The sequence below is a fragment of the Haemaphysalis longicornis genome, unplaced genomic scaffold, assembly GCF_048455015.1.
Source record: "Haemaphysalis longicornis isolate Haplotype H1 unplaced genomic scaffold, Haemaphysalis longicornis Haplotype H1 scaffold_11, whole genome shotgun sequence".
Taxonomy (NCBI): Eukaryota; Metazoa; Arthropoda; class Arachnida; order Ixodida; family Ixodidae; genus Haemaphysalis; species Haemaphysalis longicornis.
The window spans coordinates 19021900-19040394 of NW_027526214.1; the positions used below are offsets into that span (position 1 = coordinate 19021900).

Here is an 18495-nt window from a genome sequence, read left to right on the forward strand (position 1 = left end):
ACTCGCCGGGAATAGAATGGGGTTCCCTTAGTATTTCTCATTACAATACCTACATTCTTCAAAAGTACTCAGCCTTACTGGACTTTATTTCATTTACTGGTCTTGAACAGTGCAACCACGTTGTGAACTCTGCTGGGAGCTTACTTGACCTTTGTTTTTCAAACATCGAAAACATCACTGTCAACATAAGCCCTTCTGGTTTGGTTACCCCGGACAATTACCATCCACCCTTATCTATAGTACTACCTATTCATGGTGATGTGCAAAAGGCCAAGCCACGTGTTTCCGAACTCCCCCGCTATAATTTTGCTGCAGGTGACTACATTAGTTTTTACCAGTACTTGTCGAATATTGATTGGTCAGCAATCCTCGCGTCAATTGACCCAAATTTTCAAGCCAGCGAATTAACCAAATTACTGCAAGAAGGTATACGCAGATATACACCACTTAAGAAATCCAAATCTTCGAAGTATCCTTTCTGGTTCTCGAGTGAACTCCGGTCGGCGCTAAAGGCATAGAGTGTGCCCACAGGAAAGCTCAAAAGAATGGGGAGACAAAATGGAAGTTAGATTTTAAAGAATACCGGTCACTTTGTAAAAAGCTTTATGATCGTGATCGGGCTGCATACATTACGTCCATAGAAGGCAATCTTAAAAGGAACCCCAAAGATGTATAGAATTATGTCCGCAGTAGATCACCCCAGAATAACACTGAATGCATTATTCTTCTTACCTCCGATGGAGTAATCATCGATGTCGTCCCTGCCGCGTTCGCTCAGCAGTTTAAAACGGTGTATCGGGATACCTGCGACGTTCCGTCAGCTCCGATGTCCAACCCAGGCAGCACGGAAAGTCCGTTTCTTGACCGGCCATCCTATGGCTGTTCTCCGGCATGCTCGGCAAGAGGCAACGAATTGGCTGCCGTTGATAATAAAATGGACGATACGAATCCGGCTGCCGTCACCTTCGAACGTTTTCGGCAGCCAATGCTCATATGTTGGTCGCCTTTCACTGGTTTGCCGTAACCACGGTTTCTGCCCGGGGCGGGTTGCTTATAAATTCTCTGGTAAGTCACCCGCCGCCGAGGAACGGCGCTTGCTCCCGCAACATTGATCACAAGACGTGCGGCAAGCTTGCGGCTGCCGAGTACTCTTTTTTTCTTTGAAAGCCGCTCATCAAAAGATGAGCAGCACGTACACGTCTTCCGAGCGGCCAACCTCTTTTCGCCTGCCGGAGTATAAAAGATGAACGGCTATGATGCCGTAGCCGAGTACTCGTTTTTCCTATGGCAGTTAATGCTCAAAAGTCGACAAGAAAACGTCTGGCTCCCGATCGCATTAATCCAGTCGGAACCAAATCACGCGCCTGCTCTTCGAAAGGTGAACGGCTGATGTCTGTCACAGGTCTAGCACCACCCCTGCCCAATCACCGGAGTTCCGAAGGTCATGCGTGGGCTAGCGCTTAGCCACCGAACACAGTGTGCTGTATATACATGTACACGCATGGACGAATTAATGAAAACACGAAAATATTAAACCGAACGCTCTAGAGGAAAGAATATGGATAGTGAATGCAAAACAATGGCTCACTAGTGGTATATTTGGAAAGACACATTTTCAATCTTTGTTACTGATATCAGAGTCCTTCAATGTCTTAGACTCTGCTGTTATATAGCGGCGTGATTATTTCACTTGCATGGAAAGAAATCGCGCGATTTGTGTGTTCCGGTTCATAATTTCGTGTTCGCGTTTCATTTGTCCATTATACGTTTTAGGCCATTCTTTAGACTTGAAACCAAAAATAAATGTCACTTTTTTGGACTAAAGAAGAAGTGCGCGTAAAACAACTCGTGCTTTGCGAGCCTGCATAGACACTGACCGCATTGGTACAGACGCTGACCTCATTGGTATTGCAATTTTTGATACAAGTTAAAAACGTAAGCTTTGTGACGAACCGCGACGCCGAGGAGATTAAGGATCAATGCTCCGGGCGCACAACGCATATTACCTAGAGTAAAAAAGACCGCCCTTTTGGCGGTCTCTTGGCATTCTTTTTTTCCTTGGGACGTCAAAATCACTGTACGCAGAACGTTTGTCAGCAAGTTTCCTTGCTCGTACAAGCGACCTAATACTACTATGCGGAAATGTGTATTCTATAGAATCTGTATTTTGGAGCATTCATCGCGATAGCAGTAATTACATGCAACTGGCCCATGTCGTGCCATCAAGCAACCCTTTTCATTCGCCGTCTGTGTTGATGGAAAGAAGCAAAAATCGTATGTGCTATTGAACCAGCTCCAGGCTTTAGCACCTAAGTAGCAGTCAAGAAATGCACTAACATGGGCCCGAACAGTGGCGAAAGCTCGTGGCTTCCTGGACTGAGAAAAGGACAGCAGCTATGCGCAAACAAATGTGCCGCTCAGCGGACGCTAAACATGACAGCAGATCTATGTACCGATAAGACCTCCCACTAAAAAAATTGCCGAAATTCAGGTTAGAGATAAAGTTTTTTTTTTTCACGCGTCAAGAAAACGAGGATTTCACCAGCCGAAGCCATGATAGCAGTCTAAATATGAAGGCAACGATTCATTAATTAGACCACGTGGGCATCCTAAATTTTAGTTCCCTCATTGTTTCTGTGGAAGGCGAAGTGGTCCCAATCTTATCTTTACAACCCCTAGGACGTGACCAGTAAGAACGGTGCATAATTTGAGCGTATTTTGTTATAGCCCTGAAAAAAAAAATAAACTGTTACGTAAATTTCTGAGATTGGTTGATTTATTATTAAGTGGCTTAACTCGCTGACGCTACAGATACGCAAGCGACGAGGCGCGCTGTAGTGGAGGGCTCTGGATTAATTTCGGTCACCTGGGAATCTTCAATGTGCGCCGAAATCTCGAACACACGGGCGTTTTCGTTTTTGGCCTTCATCAGAAGTGTAGTTGTATGACAGCGTCAGCAATGCAGTTTCAATGTTTGAGAAGAGCTAGCTCTTTATGTTTGATTTCTAATACTTTTGATTGACAGCATATAACTTCGTTTATACAAAACTAGCTTTAACCAAAGATAATTGTTTAGAGGAACTCGTTCGTTTGGGGGTCTATTACCTAATATGCGCAATTACGGGGTGAGTAAGCTGTCACGCACACACAAAAAGCCACAGCTAGCCGCCGCTGCAGCTACAACTGCCAACCGACCACTACAGAAATGACCCCGCCTGGGCTCCCCGAATGCTGCATGGGCCAGTTCCAGTTACTTCAGCATGACCTACGGAAACGTGAGGAAGCTTCAACATCGCTTTCGCCAACGACTACCTGCATGCATAAGACGAGACGAGTATCACCTCTCTGTCACTCTTGAAGTGTTCGTTAGGACATTGAACCTGCACTGTGTGCTGAAACTCAGCGTTAGCATAGGCTCACAGCCCTCGACTGCGTCTGCGACAAGGGCTGCGAAGGTCTTGCCTTTCTCCGTGACCGGCTTTGAGGAAATTCTGTGAACGTTTGCACTGTGTGCGCGTTTGTGCGTCTTTCAGATTTGCGTTTCTAGAGTACTTATAGTGTCTGCGTGCGTTTTTCTGTGCTGGTGTATTCATTCCTTGTCGTCATTTTCATTCCGTATCATAAAGGTATTCCTCCCTCCCAGTTTTCCTCGCAGAAGTTACGAAGAAAACACCCGACAAAAAAAAAAGAAATGCTAGGGAATAGTCCTGTGCGAGTACAGTAAAGACTCACATAAACGCTGTACCTTTTACGAGAAGTTATAGATTTACCAACCAAGTGGTTGAAAAAGCGTAAGGCTAGCGACACCTGCGACAAAGATTTCCCTCGGTAATGATTACGCACCCTGAAGTCTCAGATCACACCTTCAAATGATTAATGCAACATCACGATCTGCAAACGCGCGAGCCGAATGATTCAGGACTCCCGTGCAAGCCTGCGCTGAAGCAGGCCGAACGCCAAATTTTGTCCGAGCTGAAAAGCATTGTAAGGCACACGTGAATTTTTATTTGTCTGGTTATGACCGAGACAAGTCCACGAGACCGCGTACGGCGCAGGGAATCAGAGCCAGAGATAGCGGCAGCTAAGACAAGTCCGAGGTAAAATAAATAGCTAAGACAGGTGAAATGGAACATGCCGTCACTCCGATTCAAAGACTTTTACTCGCCATCATCATCCCCGTTCAAGGTTTTTTCAGGGCGCTGCCATGCGCCAAAAATACAGCCTGATTGGCTTAGATCTTCTGGACAAAACTGGCAGCCAATCGGAAAAGACCGGGAGCAAGAAGGCAGCGATCGGGAAAATTGCAATCAGGAGCCCATTAAACCTGAAATACTTGTGAACACAAAAAGCAATAATAATTTTGAATGAATGATTCCTTAAAGATTGATTAATTTCGCAATTTTGTGTGATCACTTTGCATAAAAATACAAAGAGGGAACTCTGCTCTTTTGTTCGGCGCTGCAGTCGCTTCCGATCAGGATTCTATTTAAACTGAAATACTGGTGAACACCAAAAGCAATGACAATTTTTAATAAATGATTCTTTGAAGATTGAAAAATTTGGAAATGTTGTATGATCACTTTGAATTAAAATTTAAAGTCGTAACTCTGCTCATGTATTTGGCCGTTTCGGCGCTGCGGTCGTTTCCGATGTAATTTTTCCATCAAGTGGTGGCGGCGAGGTCGGCCGTGGTTGCGCGTTGTCCGTGTTGTTATTCATGTTTTTTGTGCGATATACCGTCGTAAAATGTGTTCGCCCTTTGTGGATAAAGCCTGCTTGCCACGTTGGAAACACGTGCGGTTAAGGATAAGCTGAAATACAGCGGCAAACGATCGAAGAACGGCGGCGTTTTCCTGTGCCCGGACAAAGAAGTTCGGTAAGTTCTTTTTTGCTGGACCTTTTGTAGCGCGACTAAGGTTCGGTGCCAGAAACGTGTTATTGGCTTGATTTCTCGTTTCCGCGTCAGTCTCACGCTGTGGTTCGTGCAAGCTAAATGCAATTTGCTGGCGCTGCTCGATATGTCTAGCGTTGCTGACGGACAGGTGGTGGGCGCAGCGGAGGGCCTTAGGAAGCTTGAAATAATTGCCGGTGCTCTTGATAACATCGTGAGGAATCGACGTGTTTTGTTTCGTATGCGGTTTTTATCGCATTAGGTCTATTTCTATATGCGGCCGTGCGGTTTCACCGTGCTTTTGTTTTATTTCGATAGCTGTGCCACTTTGAACAAAGCAAAATACAATGTGCGACTGCTTAACTTATCGGACGTAAAACTTCCCTTGAGAAAAATGAAAACCTTAAATAGTTTGAGAATCTTAACTTGGCAATAAAAGTGTTTTGATATTTTTTTATCGTCTTGTTACTGGCTGAAAACTATTTGTTTTCTTCAAACGGTTTGTAGTTCAGGAGCACATAGGCGGAGTATATTTCACATTGCTGTAAACGCTATCTACGCTTACATAGCATTGGTTTTAAGCACCTTTCATCAATTCTGTGGTTAGGTCTTTTGACATAACTGTCTTGATAATAAAACAATCATTGAGTGAGTGTTCTTACTTCTCGGAATGTGTAGTGTACTTTGGCAGGTAACGACGTTTGTGCTTATGTAACTTTTCTTTGCAACCTTTTCATTTAAAAGTGGCTGGAGCTTCAGGACGGGGGCTGTCTGGCAAGATGAAAAGCAATAACAGGTACGTACTGCATTTATGTTGCCGATATAGGAACCCAGAAATAGAAACTGGACCTATAAGTATGCGTTTGAGTGATGTGGGGCCTTTGCAGCAGGAATTATGCCCACCTAACTTGTGGGAGTTGTTTATTCTTGCATTACCACAGGAATAATAGTAGTAGGTAGCCCTTTCAGCGGTAGGATGCTCTGCATGTTTAGGACAGTTGAATTATGTTGAATGTAGCTTTTTATACGTGCAGAAAGTAAATTCCTGTTTTATATTTCTTTTGCACACGATGTAGTGCCTGTGCAAACCAGGTTTTCTGGGTGAAGAGTCCTTCAACATCTGCTTGAGGCTGGGCAGCTGTTATGTCATAATGCTAGTAATGTGAGTAAGCACTAGATCTTGCAGGTGCAGTCCCAGTGCCGCAAGAAGTAATTGGAATGCTGGAGCTGGGGCCAAACTCGGGTCTGTGTAGCTGCACCAGCGGTAACTGACAGCAGCATATCATATACACATGCATATCGGCCACAATATCCCCTCTATACCTATGGACCCTTCTGTATTACCGTGTCACTGAGCATTATGCATTGGATGTTGGATGCCACGCCAGTGGAGTGATGGTGCTCTCAGCAGACACTTCTGGCAGCATAGCCTGCATGCTTCCAGTGAATGTGAGCTAGTCAAGCTGAATCTCTTGCAGATACAGGAAGGCACTGTTCTTTTCTCTGAATACAGACTCCTGACATCCTTTCGCGCTACCTATGCACTGAATTTACATGGCTTCCTTGTCAGTGGTCAGTTAATCAGCCGGCTGTTTTGCGATGGGTTAAGCAAAATAAAATAAAAAAACAGTGGGGAGGTTATGCTGGGTGTGCGTGCAAGGTCCCAAAGTTTTTTGTGAACTTGAGTTGTAAATTGATCTGTCAATTGAATTTCTTTCCCTTTTTTTGCATTCAAGCTCAGCCACCCCTTTCTCTGCAATAAGATCATGTCTATGCTACTGAGCTGCTCTGTTGGTGGCACCTGGAGTGAGGCATCTTTATGCTTCATTTCTTTATGTCGACGGCATACTGTGACTGCTCAAAATGCTGTAAGCACAGTGCTTACATTATGCACACAGGCTCAGTTGTGTGAGTTCAAATTCATTTCAACCAAATAACCTGCCGAGGTGGCTCAGTGGCAAGGCGTTGCGCTGCTGAGCACGAGGTCGCGGGTTCGATTTTCGGCTGCGGCGGCCGCTTTTCTGATGGAGGCGAAAAGCAAAAATGCCCGTGTGTGCAAGATTTCGGCGCACGTTAAAGATCCCCAGGTGGTCAAAATTAATCCGGAGCCCTCCACTACGGCGCGCCTCATTGCCTGCGTTGCGTCGGCGTGTTAAACCCTACAATCAATCAATCATTTCAACCAAATAGATTTTTGTCGGAGCAAAACGAACCGTTGGGCTTTCTTTGCCATATTTTGTTTATTCTTGCTCATTAATTAAAAATATATATTTTTTTTTCATCTATATAAAATGGCTTTAGTGCCTCTAAATGTGTGCAGACAAACGTTTACATGCTGGGTTCTGTTTTTAAATGAGGCATAGCCACATGCTACTCAAGATCATGAGTTCGCTTTCTCGAATCGTAAGAATTGACAATTTAGATTCTTTCGGGCCAGTAAAGTGACTGCACATGTTGATGGGGTGGTAATTCTGGCGAGGCATCAACCGCCTGGTCATCATATTGAACATATATTTGGCTAGATAGTGTGCGAAGGATGTGAAAAAAACAAATTGTACCAAAACAATGTAAATTAGGTGCAGTCAAAAGTTTTGTTCTTTGCACTATAGGGTAATGTTAGTACCTAAGCAGCATTTACTGTATTCACAAGCTTGAGACACTGACAGCATAATGCACCCGCAGCTAGGCTCAGTGGCTAAGGTGTGGTGCTGAGCCCATATATGCTGGTTTGATCTTGGCCACGGTGGCTGCTTTTCTGATGGAGGCGAAAAGCGAAAACACCCTTGTCTCGAGATTCAGCATAAGTTAGTTTGCCAGGTGCTCAAAATTAATCCGGAGCCCTCCACTACTGCACGCCTCATAGCCCATGTGCAGCTTCAGCGTGTTAAACCCTGCAATCAGTCAATCCGACGGCGTAACGTAATCACGTGATTTTTATCAGAGCCTTTTGGTGGGATGAGGGGGCAAACGTCGATAGCCCTGGCAAATAAAATGCATCAATGGTACGGATAGGTAGATGATGATGATGATTGATTGATTGGGGGGTTTAACGCGTTGACGCAACGCCGGCAATAAGGCGCGCCGCAGTGGAGGGCTCCGGATTAATTTTGGCCACCTGGGGATCTTTAACGTGCGCCGAAATCTCGTACACGCGTGCGTTTTTGCTTTTCGCCTCCATCAGAAAAGCGGCCGCAGCTGCCGGGAATCGAACCCGCAACCTCGTGCTCAGCAGCGCAATGCCTCAGCCACTTAGCCACTGCGGCAGGTACAGATGGGTAGGTTTACCTAAAGTAGCCCATGCTGGCTTGTGCTCCTGCATGGTCTACTATAGGTAGATGTTGGGGCAGCAAGGCAGTGCTCCCTAATGATTTGGCCGCAACCCCCTGTGTACCAAGCAGGGGTACCTGAAACTGTCCATCATTTTTTAATACCTCAAAAGCTTCTCTCATTGGTGATCGGGCACAAATAAGATTTCATTTCGTTGTTGCTTATAGTCTTGCTCTTCTGATCAAGATTGGTCTAAAAAAAGCACAGAGAACATAGTGTATGCTAATTTTGAATTTTGCCCTTCCAATAATAATGCCAAAGACAACCCCGTACCGTGTTTACTGAATTGTAATGTGACCACGATTGTAGCGTGAGGGGTGACTTCATCGCATAAAAAAGAAAAATTAAAACCACTAAAGTAACTCAAAGGGTAACTTTCTGTTGTGCCAAAAAAAAAAAAAAGAAGCGCCGCCAAAGTACTCACGTGAGGCCAGTGGAATTATGGAAAAGCACATTTATTTTTCAAACACTTGGGCTAGGCGCCCACCTTTGACACTTATAACTTCGCAGGAAGCCCATCTGTCGAGCGATATCACTTGTTTTGAGCTGTATCAGCTCAACACTGACCGCCAAAAGGCGGTTACACTGTTTGGTGACGAAATCAGCAACACCCTTTTGTAATTCGACGTGGCAGCTGTAGCAAGGCCCTCGGAAACTTTTTGGGCAGGGTTCGCATGTAAAAAGGCGCTCCCGCAGTAGCTGCCATCCACAGACGGTCGATGTTGACTCTTCGGGGAGCTGCCGAATTCCCGATTTCTTGAGCCATTAAAATAGCATGGGTCATACTGAGTGCAACACGTTGCCGTAACAAGGGGAGCTGAAGCGGTGTTGAAACACTTCAGGGCAATGAAAGTTACCTATGCCTCAATACTAAAGTACGGCACGAAAACAAAGGAAAAAAGTTGCGCACGCTGTCAACCACCACAGAAAAAAAGCAAGGAAACGAAAAAAGTTGATCTTAGCTTGTAGTGGACCCGAACAACTCTGACACATCTTGCTGACATAGATTGCGAAATGGTCAGAACTGTAGCCATTGATGACAAATGGGTGCATCATTGCAATTTTAGGCAGATTGTAACGCGAGGGTTGACTTCAGGTTGCAAAAATAAAACGTGTTATAATCGACTAAATACAGTAACATTCGTATTTGTATTTAACTATTTAAATTCAATTTAAGAAATGTATGATATTTGTTCACCTCCTCTGTTGTTTTGATTGTTCAGCATACTTGATCATGACAGCATCATGTGACGTTTTGAGACTGCCTAGAGATGAAGGAACTCATGTTGCTCATGGCAATTTGCTGAAGCAAAAACTAGGGAAATTTTGACGCATCAGTTTGGTAGGCGCCCTGACTATAGACCACAATTTTACAACCTTCTACATTCGCCATTTGCCCGGGATTGGTGTGGAGCTGTGCAGGCATTTCTCGGGGGACAGCGGGAGCAGCCACGGCCCCAGCCACATGCCACCAGCCGCATTGGACTGCGTATCGTGTGGCCGATTCGGACACCTAATCCGATTTGAAAATTGGTAAGTTCATATTCAACAGTTTGCAACCCACAGTTTACAGTGCAGTAGAAAGTGGGTTAAAGGTGAGTGAAAGCTAGTTGCATGCGAGGATTGCGTATGCTGTACACAGGCTGCAAATGGACCATGCTTTGCGTGGTTCTCACCGAAATCGCGGTTTGTGGAGCTATATTTCTCTGTGCCACACTTTTTCCAGTCAATTGCTGCACCCGACTCCTATACCCTACGAATTAGCTGTGCGTCTCACCGTCCCCGCAGAGCTGAGCTGTAGCATTAGAAAAGGGTTGATTTTTGTTTGTTTCTCGTCTATAAAATGAACACTGCTAACCTGTAGCGAACAGAAATTAGCGATAGATAATGGGATTGGAATCAATAACTGGGCTCTAAAAACAGCATACGACAGCGCGTATTGTTGCAAAGGTGCTACATTCAAATATGTTCAATTTGGCGTGATAATCTATTTGCGGAAGCACTCAGGGACCCCCAAAATCTTAGTTATGGTTTTTAATGCATAACGATCTTGTGTTTGTTATTTTTTTATGTACTCAACAACTGTGCAGTGACGCTCAAACAAGCAGCCTTTGCACATTTTCACCCAAGGCATGCCGACCTGCATGCTGGAGGAAAAAAAAAGTCTGAAAAATGTGGGTACAGCTGTTATTTATATTCAAGAGGACTGCCATGACAAAATATACCACTCAGAGGCCATGAATCTGATAAGACAACATGCAACACGGGGCATTTGCAGCCTGTGCACAGCATGGGCAAACCCGCCGTGCAGTTAGTTCTCGCTCACCATGAGTGCGCTCTCTAGTGCACTGTTTAACTGTAGGGTGCTGACTCGTTGAATAAAATTGTACTTGCCAAAACCTTGGTGCTGAGACAAATCGTCTGGAATGCAATTGAGTAAGCACTGTTTGATAGTAATGGCACTATCTAAGCTCATGGGTGCTTTATTTTTAGAAAGTTCATAGCATTATCGAAAACCGTGAAAGATGCAGCTTCTCGCACAAGTTCACGATGTGTGCTCTTAAATCGAGTCTGCGCTTAAAAACTTCCTTACTTGGGGGCAGCTGGATGAAACATAAATTTTAATCATACAAAGAACTAAATATCGCCAATGTAAATTCAACAGAAATTCGTCTTTATTGTCTCCTAAGCAGCATTTATTTATGCTTCCTTAGAAACTTCACTGCAGGAACCAAGCACAAGTTCAGAAGTTCTTGTACTGTATAGAAAAGGCTTGCTCAGTTTTTTTAGTATCCTGTGCAAGTTTCTAACCTCTGTTGTTGGCTAGAAGCTTACTGTGTTAATAACCGTGGAAAAGAACAAGCTGACAATGTTCCTGTCAGTGCTGCGGCAGTAGCTCAAGAGGCAGCGGCTTTTTTGCCATTCACTATGCCAATGTGGAAAAAGCCATGTGTGCATTTCTCCTGGCAGGTCCCTGGAGACAGGGGTGCCGGAAGTAATGAATCAGTGCTGAGTTTGATAACGTTAAGCAATTATCACAATGCATTCCTCAATCAAGAGCTTCTAAGATGTCGAGGTAGGTATCGGTTTGTAAAGGTCCAGTTAAGATAGTAGGAAATTGTAGTGCATTTTCTTGCACGAAACGAAAAAAGTATTTTTAGATGTGATGACATTTCTCAGAAGATTTTGCTCTAGGAGCTTGTAGGCATTTTGCTTGCACACGGTGGTGCGTGCATGTTTCCCAGCTTTGGTCTAGTGCATGGGCCGCCGCTATCCTGTGAGCACCGCAGCAAAGACATAAATATTGCCGTTTTTTTTTTCCTATTGCAAACACAGTACACTGCTAACCTTTAAATGAAGGTTGCAAAGCTTCCTTAGAAAGCTAATATAAAAAAAGAAACATTCAAGAAAGCCGTTTCTGCAGTACAAATAAACCGCTGTTTTGAAAGCAGTAAAGATGAGGCTGAGTGAAACACTGCGGCAAATAGTTTGTTCTTCGCAAAACAGTATTTCTGGTAGAGAAGTTCAGAATGCAGCCTGGCTGTAATTTTAGATAAGTCGTAGTTATTAAGAAAGAAGCCGTGGCTTTCTACAGTGCTGTGAACCTCTTATAAATAAGTCGTCAGTGAGCTTGGAAAGTGCTGTACGGCTAAACAGTGAGAAGTCAAATGCATTCACGCATTTTTTTTTTTGCAGAAAATAGTTTTTCTACCCTTAGTTGTAAGACAACGGCTGGTGGCTTTAGTGAGCAACTACTGATGCCCCCTCCTCACCCCCCCCCCTACACACACATACGCACCTTTTTTTGGCATCTTTCTTTGTCAACTACGACTGCACGCTGCAATTTCTGTGGCTGCCAAGCTTGTGCGAGCGCACTGAGTTTGTCCCCTGCCATTTCCGTGGCCTCAACAATATTGGGGCAGCAGAGTTTTACAATCTAGGCAACTGACCATTCATAGCCGTAGTGCAAAGAATTGGGCCTGTTTGTTTCTTATTGCGTGTGCTTGTTTTTTTTTTTTTGAGGTTTAACACTGCGAGGACACCTATGCGCAGAATTTTGCGGCGTGTGCTTCTTCCAATATCCTTGCTTTATTACACAAGACTAAAGAGGAAATGCGGTACTATGTCGTAATTGAAACAACTGAAATAAAGCCAACGGTTTGTAGGCTGTAAAAAGGGCAATAATATAAGTACGAGGTCCAGGTTTTGTATTTTCATGATAGAAGCATTCCTTTCCCGTCATTCGCACAAACATTTTTACTCAGTGGCTGCTATGAGGCTTTTTGATCTTAGTGATTATTCGAATAAATGCTAATGTACTGCAGCGCGGCTGAGATGCACTGCTTTAATTTGATAAAGTTACAGGTGGGGAAATGTAGTATGATGCTTAATAATGACAGAACTGTATCAATAAGTGTTCTCAAAATACACATTTCATGGGCTTTGTTTTTCCAAATGAGAGATTGAAATGGCCTATTTTAACACACACTTCAGTTTGTTATGTAATGAGTAAAACTCGCCTGCTAGTTTCCCACAGTCGACTGGGACCCTTATACCCTAGTTACACGGGCACAGTTACCCCGCTAACCATGGTTAACGCAAACTGAGCTTGGCCACCTCAGTTCGGTTACGCTAACCGCAGTTGCTGCTGCCGCAGTGTTCAGTTTGCACACAAGTGGCGGCGCATCAGCGTAGGCGAAAAAAATCACCTGGCGTTCGCAGAAGACGAAGGCCTGAAATAGCGGGAGCCCTCGAAGCTGCCCCCAAGAGGAGCTTGTGCTCTTTGCGTCGCTCTCGCAGTCGGCACGACCGCGCGTGAGCAGCAGCTCGTTTCCCGGTCCACCCGATCAACTATGAGAAAAGCCTAAATTTGTAAATTCTGCTGATCGTTTGCCAAAAAAAAATAGACAAAGCAGGCAATCACGAAGCGTTTTCAGCACTCGGAAACGATCCGTGCCCACGTCGTGCCAGCTTTCATGCCAGTTGAGGTCAAAACTGCCATGTCGGCCTTCAGGTAGAAAGTGACAGAGGAGAAGGGGTCTACCATTGTGCCGGGGGCCACATCATACTGCCCCATGGGCTGCGGGTTGCCAACCCCTGATTTATAGCATTTTCGTATATCGTCTGAACATGAAGCACAGGACAACCTAAGGTTGTCAGTTCTAGATGCCTTCATTTGTGACAGGGATGGGTGGCATCTATGGAAACTTTCTGGGTGTTGCAAACAACTCAAGGCAGGTTTTCGTGGGAAGATTGGCAAGCATGCTCTCATTACGTTGCAACACTTGTGAGAGGGAACCCCTGTGTCAGAGGACCTGTTTACAGTCTAGTTTCCTGGTGCTAACAAATTCCAAAATTTTTTGGCTGCTGCAAAGATCTTAAGAAAGAATTGTTTTTACAATTTAACAGTTTGTGACCCTGCTCAAGCAATCAAAATGCTTGCCCGGTTTTCTATTCGTTTTGGTTGCTTGTCCGTTTTTCATTTTCAAAGTACCGTATATTATGTGTGGTCTTGTTTTTTCTTGCAGTGCCTGGCATGAGCTCTTACTACTGATCCTGCCACAAACGCTGTGGATGAGAGTGGGTGAAATCTGTGCATCACTGCTGCTAATCTCACAAGGTTTGTGGGATTTCTGCATCTTAAAATCAAGGAAATTGACATTTAGTTTATTAGGCTTTAGACAATACCTGCTGTTAATAGTTACTGGTGGGTTCTTTAGCATAGTCATGAAGCACAGTGTGATTGCTTTGTGTTTTAGGTTATTTCATCCTTTCTTCCAAGCTTAGAAAGATGTGTTTGGCGAGTTGGTGCATCTTAACGATACTTGAACTTGGCGCGAAATATTGACAATCACAGAAAGTAGCTGGTGATAACAGGCAATGATAGCAACTAACTTTTAGGCAGCGTAAGAACACATAATTGCAGGCCAAAGTTACGTGGCTCCACTTGCATGCAAAAAAAAATTGTGATAAGGAAAATTCACAGCCTAATAAATACGCTCTTTCATATGGAGACCCGTTGAAATGTCACTGACACAATCGCATCCGTTCTTTCCTATGTGGTAAGCTTCCTGTATCTCCCTTTCTCATGTATCCCTGCACCTGGACAATTTTCACTTGCTTTTTAAGAGCGTCATGCATGCGCTTGCAGAGCTATGATGGGGTTATGCCCACTTGTGCAGTTCTCAACTGAGAGGTTATGTTCATGTTCACGCAATCGCACGTTTACACACCTTCCAGTGTGCCCAATGCAGACCTTTCCACATGAAAGAGGTATCTCATAAGCAATGTCCCTACACAGCAACTTGCGTAGGCATTAGTGGGCTTTTTCTCGCACCCTTGCCTATCAAAGGGACCCGTAGCACTTTCCCTCGACTACTCGAAATGTATTTTGGGGTAGTCTATTGTCCCAGCAATCACCTCCCACAAGAATCATTAAAATATGTTCGCTATGATGGAAGGTACGTGCGATGCAAGATGCACATAATCATTCCCTCAACTCATTGCGCAGGGTGCTCTTTAAACCTTTAATTAAGCAACGCCCCAATTGCCTATATAAGACATTTTGCAGAAAAGTGGAATCTTTCTATCACTCATGATTAAAATTCAATCGCTAGTCCGTCAAATCTCATTTTGTCTGCTTCCTTTTTTTGTGTGTGGGTTTGTCCCTCGTGAATTTCTCGAGCACATTTCTTTCAGGTACTTTTTGGCCACTACATCTGTTCTTGGTGTCGTGCAGAGATAGATGCAAAAAAATTGCCAAGATCCTTGTAGAAATAAAAAAGTTGTTTAATTTTAAATTTAAAAATACAAGCAAATAGAGCACTGCCCTCTTCTCGAAAACCGGAAATCTGCTGCTCACTTTCTCACTGACCCCGATGTCATATGGCGGGACAAATGAGGGCGGCAAAAAATACGTCCTGGAAGTTTTAAGCCCAGGGTGGCCTGACCTGGAAAGCTCCTTTCCGCGCTTCGTGACGCTGTCGTTCGGTGGTACTGTGCCGGAAAGTAGGAGAGGACAAGCAGCCACACGAGACTAGCAAAGTGACGTGCCTGCTGCTGCGTCGATGGGTGTTGCTATGTCTCTTTGTCTGAACTCTGTACCATCTTTACCTCTCTTTAATTTAGTGTGAAGCCATGTTCAGCGCTGCCTTGCTATTGAGGTTTCATGTGAACGTCACTTGTGGGTTCAAAGAAAGGTTAAAGAAACAGCTGCATATTCTGGTAAAAAAAACCTTATAGAACGCTCGCAGCAAAAAAACAAAACGCGGGATTAGAACCACTGACTTGCAAACCAGTACTCCAGCTTCTTACCTCTCGACCATATACACAAGCTGTGAGGCTTGCAAAAATTGAGCAGTGTCTGTTTCTTGTCATGTTTGTGAAATTCTGGCAGTGAGAATGCTTGTGTCTCACGCACCAATCTTGCAGACAACCCCCATCTTGCTAATACTAGAAGCAATGTAGCTAGAGCTTCCATATTTACCTCATAACAAGCATCACCCGATCGCAATCTCTCCGACGCAAGCAAAGGTAGCGAAGTACAGAATGTGCCACACAGAATTATATCTGTCTCCAAGGGATAATAGCTTGCCAACAAAAACAGTTTGGTTCAATTTGTCTCAAGGCAGCCAATCACCGCTAGAGAAAAAAATGTTGCTGTTTTTCAGTGAACGAAACAGCATTTCCCAGTGCTAAAACATGTCCCCAGACATAGAGACGGACTGATAACCTGGAAGCTGCCGTCCACTTTTGCTATGCTCCCTGACCACGCCTCCTCTACCATCGATGCCAATATCTGCCGTGAATAGACATCAGCATACGGCGTGCGAATGAACGAGTTCGCGTGTATTTCGGCGACGCGCGCTGACGCCAGGCGATATCAACAGTGGTGCATCGTAACACGCCATGGAAAGGCACACGTGCTCGAAGCGGAGCCATAGTGCGGCTCTGTTACTGTCTCTATAGATTTTTGTATTCTTTGAGCCCACGGTTAAGCTTTTATGCTTACTTTAAAGAAAACAAGCAGTAAGGCAACATTTAGGCTCGTTTGGTCAAAATAATGGTATATACACACTTTCAAGCTGAGCCAACTGTAGGGCCACCGCTCTTTGTCGTCATATCCGGAGGCCTCAAGTGTGACGTTGCCAGTACTGCATGTGCTTGTATTTTTAGACTAAAAAATAGAATAACTTTCTCATATCTGCGCCGCTTTGATCATTCTTTTTGCGCATGTAGAATTTTTTTCATAGAATGTGGACTTCAAAAACATTATGAACAAAATTGAGGCGTGGCTTTGCTATTGCAAACAGCAGTGACCAGTGGAGCTGAGGGGAAGCCTCAGAAAATGGTACACCTTCCTAGTCTACCTCGACAACGCCGTAGTATTTACCCGGAACTGCGACGAGCAACTTAAACATGAGCGCGGCCCGACAAAGCGCGTTCTGAGAGGGAAACTAATGTCCCGGGGTTTATCATCCCGGCGGACTCGCCATCGAAGTAGTCCGCTGCGGGAAACAAGGTGCAGACCCGCGAAAACGATCTGGAGGCGAGAAAAGGCGTGGCCTTGCTGTCGCAAACAGCCTCGCGAAAGTTATGCGCGGAATGCTGATGTCATTGCTAACGTCATACCATGTGCGCTCGGCAAGGCTAAACCTTTTGCACGAGGACCCTTGTACGTGCACCGGTCCTCGTCTCCACTCCTCCCTCCTCCCCCTCGCAAACTCGGCTGCCGGACTGTGTGCTGTAGCGCCCTGGTAACATCCCTCCGAGGAGCACAAGCTTGACAGCTCTGCTGTTAAAAAGAAAAGGCCAGAGCTCTGTGCCGTGCCATAACCAAAAGGCAGCAGAACTGATTGTGTTATCTACGACAACTAATTGTTTGCTTTCTCATGTGCTCACGTTAAAGGTATGCTTTTGCGTCATATGTTCAGCCTCGATGCATTCAACTTACAAGTGTATTTCAAATTTCCTTTCTCCTGTTAGGCCCAGTACTTCTGCCACATGGGTGGCTACGACTTCAAGGCGGGGCCCGCACGGTGTTGGGCATGGTGATTGGGCAGCCAGTGGCATTGTCCTGCAGCTGGGCAGGGTCCAAGGGGGTGAAAGAGGCCTTCTACGAGCTAGACAACATTGTCTCTTGTTCTTGGTAAGCTGCCCTGATTTTATTTTATGCACAAGGAATTCATTATAATATTTTCAGGGGCTACTTTATTTCAGGGTATTTGTTCGACCATTAGAGCTTATTTTTAATGTTCTTGTTTACAGGAATGAATACGGATACTGTTTGGTAATGCGTAATAAATATTGGCTCTCCGGAATAGTTGTACGTTGTGAAAACTAGAGGCATTGCATTAAGCAAGCTTGTAATACTTTTTTTTTTCACCCGTCGCAGTGGCTTAGTGGCTAAGGCGTTGTGCTGCTGTGCTGAAGGTCACAGGTTCGATCCTAGCTGCGGCGGCCGTTTTTCTGACGGAGGCGAAAAACAAAGACGCCCGTGTGTTGAGATTTCGGCACATGTGAAAGATCCCCAGGTGGTCGAAATTAATCCGGAGCTCTCTGCTACGGCGCACCTCATAACCTGCGTAGTTTCGGCGTGTTAAACCTCAGAATCAATCAATCAATTGAAATTTTTTTTTTTCAGGAAGGCCATTGCTAAGCCTGTGGGCATTTTTACCGTGCAGTATGTTACTTATTTGTCTGTTTTCAATTTTGTTTCAGTGTCAATACAGCCCAGGTACCCCGACGCAAACAAGGTCGCTGTGGCAGCTGTTATTAAGAAACGGCTATACTCCGCCGGTGACTGGGATGGCGGCCGCACGAAGCGGAAGACACTGGACAGTATGAACTGAGCAAAATAACGAACCGGAAGACACTGGACAGCATGAACTGAGCAAAATAAATTAAGTCAAAAACCTAATCACCACAGACTTTGTAAATCACTACATTTGTCCCTGAAAGGGCAAACAGTGCTCTTTAAAAGGGCACAAATGCTTATGCATGCATTACGAATTTACAGCATGTCCCGTTTTTAGGAACCCATGTGCGCAATTCGAACTGAAAGCTGCTGGGGTTGGACAGCCGGGATGTAAATGGCAGAATGTCTACTATGGTTGAACAGCTAGTATATACCTAAAGTTGAACAGCCAGGCACCAGCCGCTCACCAGGGAAGGCTGACTGGCCGTACTTTGGCAAAAGCTTATGGGCCATTGATTAGACACATTTCAACGGCCGACCATCGGCATAAGGTCAACAGCTGACCTCCTGCAAAAGTTTA

At 44.8% G+C, this 18495-nt stretch overlaps 1 protein-coding gene across 2 annotated transcripts; it reads left to right on the top strand.

The window, feature by feature from the left end:
• The first annotated feature begins 4430 nt into the window (after positions 1–4430).
• LOC144160934 (uncharacterized) lies at positions 4431–18144 on the top strand. 2 transcript variants are annotated; one of them, XM_077692018.1, is made up of 6 exons: positions 4431–4876; positions 5636–5687; positions 9641–9751; positions 13747–13838; positions 17204–17366; positions 17939–18144. In XM_077692018.1, exons 2-6 carry the CDS (start codon positions 5671–5673, stop codon positions 17994–17996), a joined length of 441 nt encoding a protein of 146 aa, XP_077548144.1. In that variant the 5' UTR covers positions 4431–4876; positions 5636–5670; the 3' UTR covers positions 17997–18144. The 2 variants fall into 2 exon arrangements, with proteins under 2 accessions (XP_077548144.1, XP_077548145.1); XM_077692019.1 differs by lacking the exon at positions 9641–9751 and having other exon boundaries at positions 4439–4876; positions 17939–18143.
• The last annotated feature ends 351 nt before the right edge of the window (positions 18145–18495 follow it).

Bases quoted from the DNA above. Each gene is read 5' to 3' on its own strand.
- LOC144160934 (XM_077692018.1), top strand. The intron at 9,752-13,746 runs GTAAGTTCATAT...TTTTTCTTGCAG, and splicing joins CTAATCCGATTTGAAAATTG to TGCCTGGCATGAGCTCTTAC. The intron at 13,839-17,203 runs GTTTGTGGGATT...TTCTCCTGTTAG, and splicing joins ACTGCTGCTAATCTCACAAG to GCCCAGTACTTCTGCCACAT.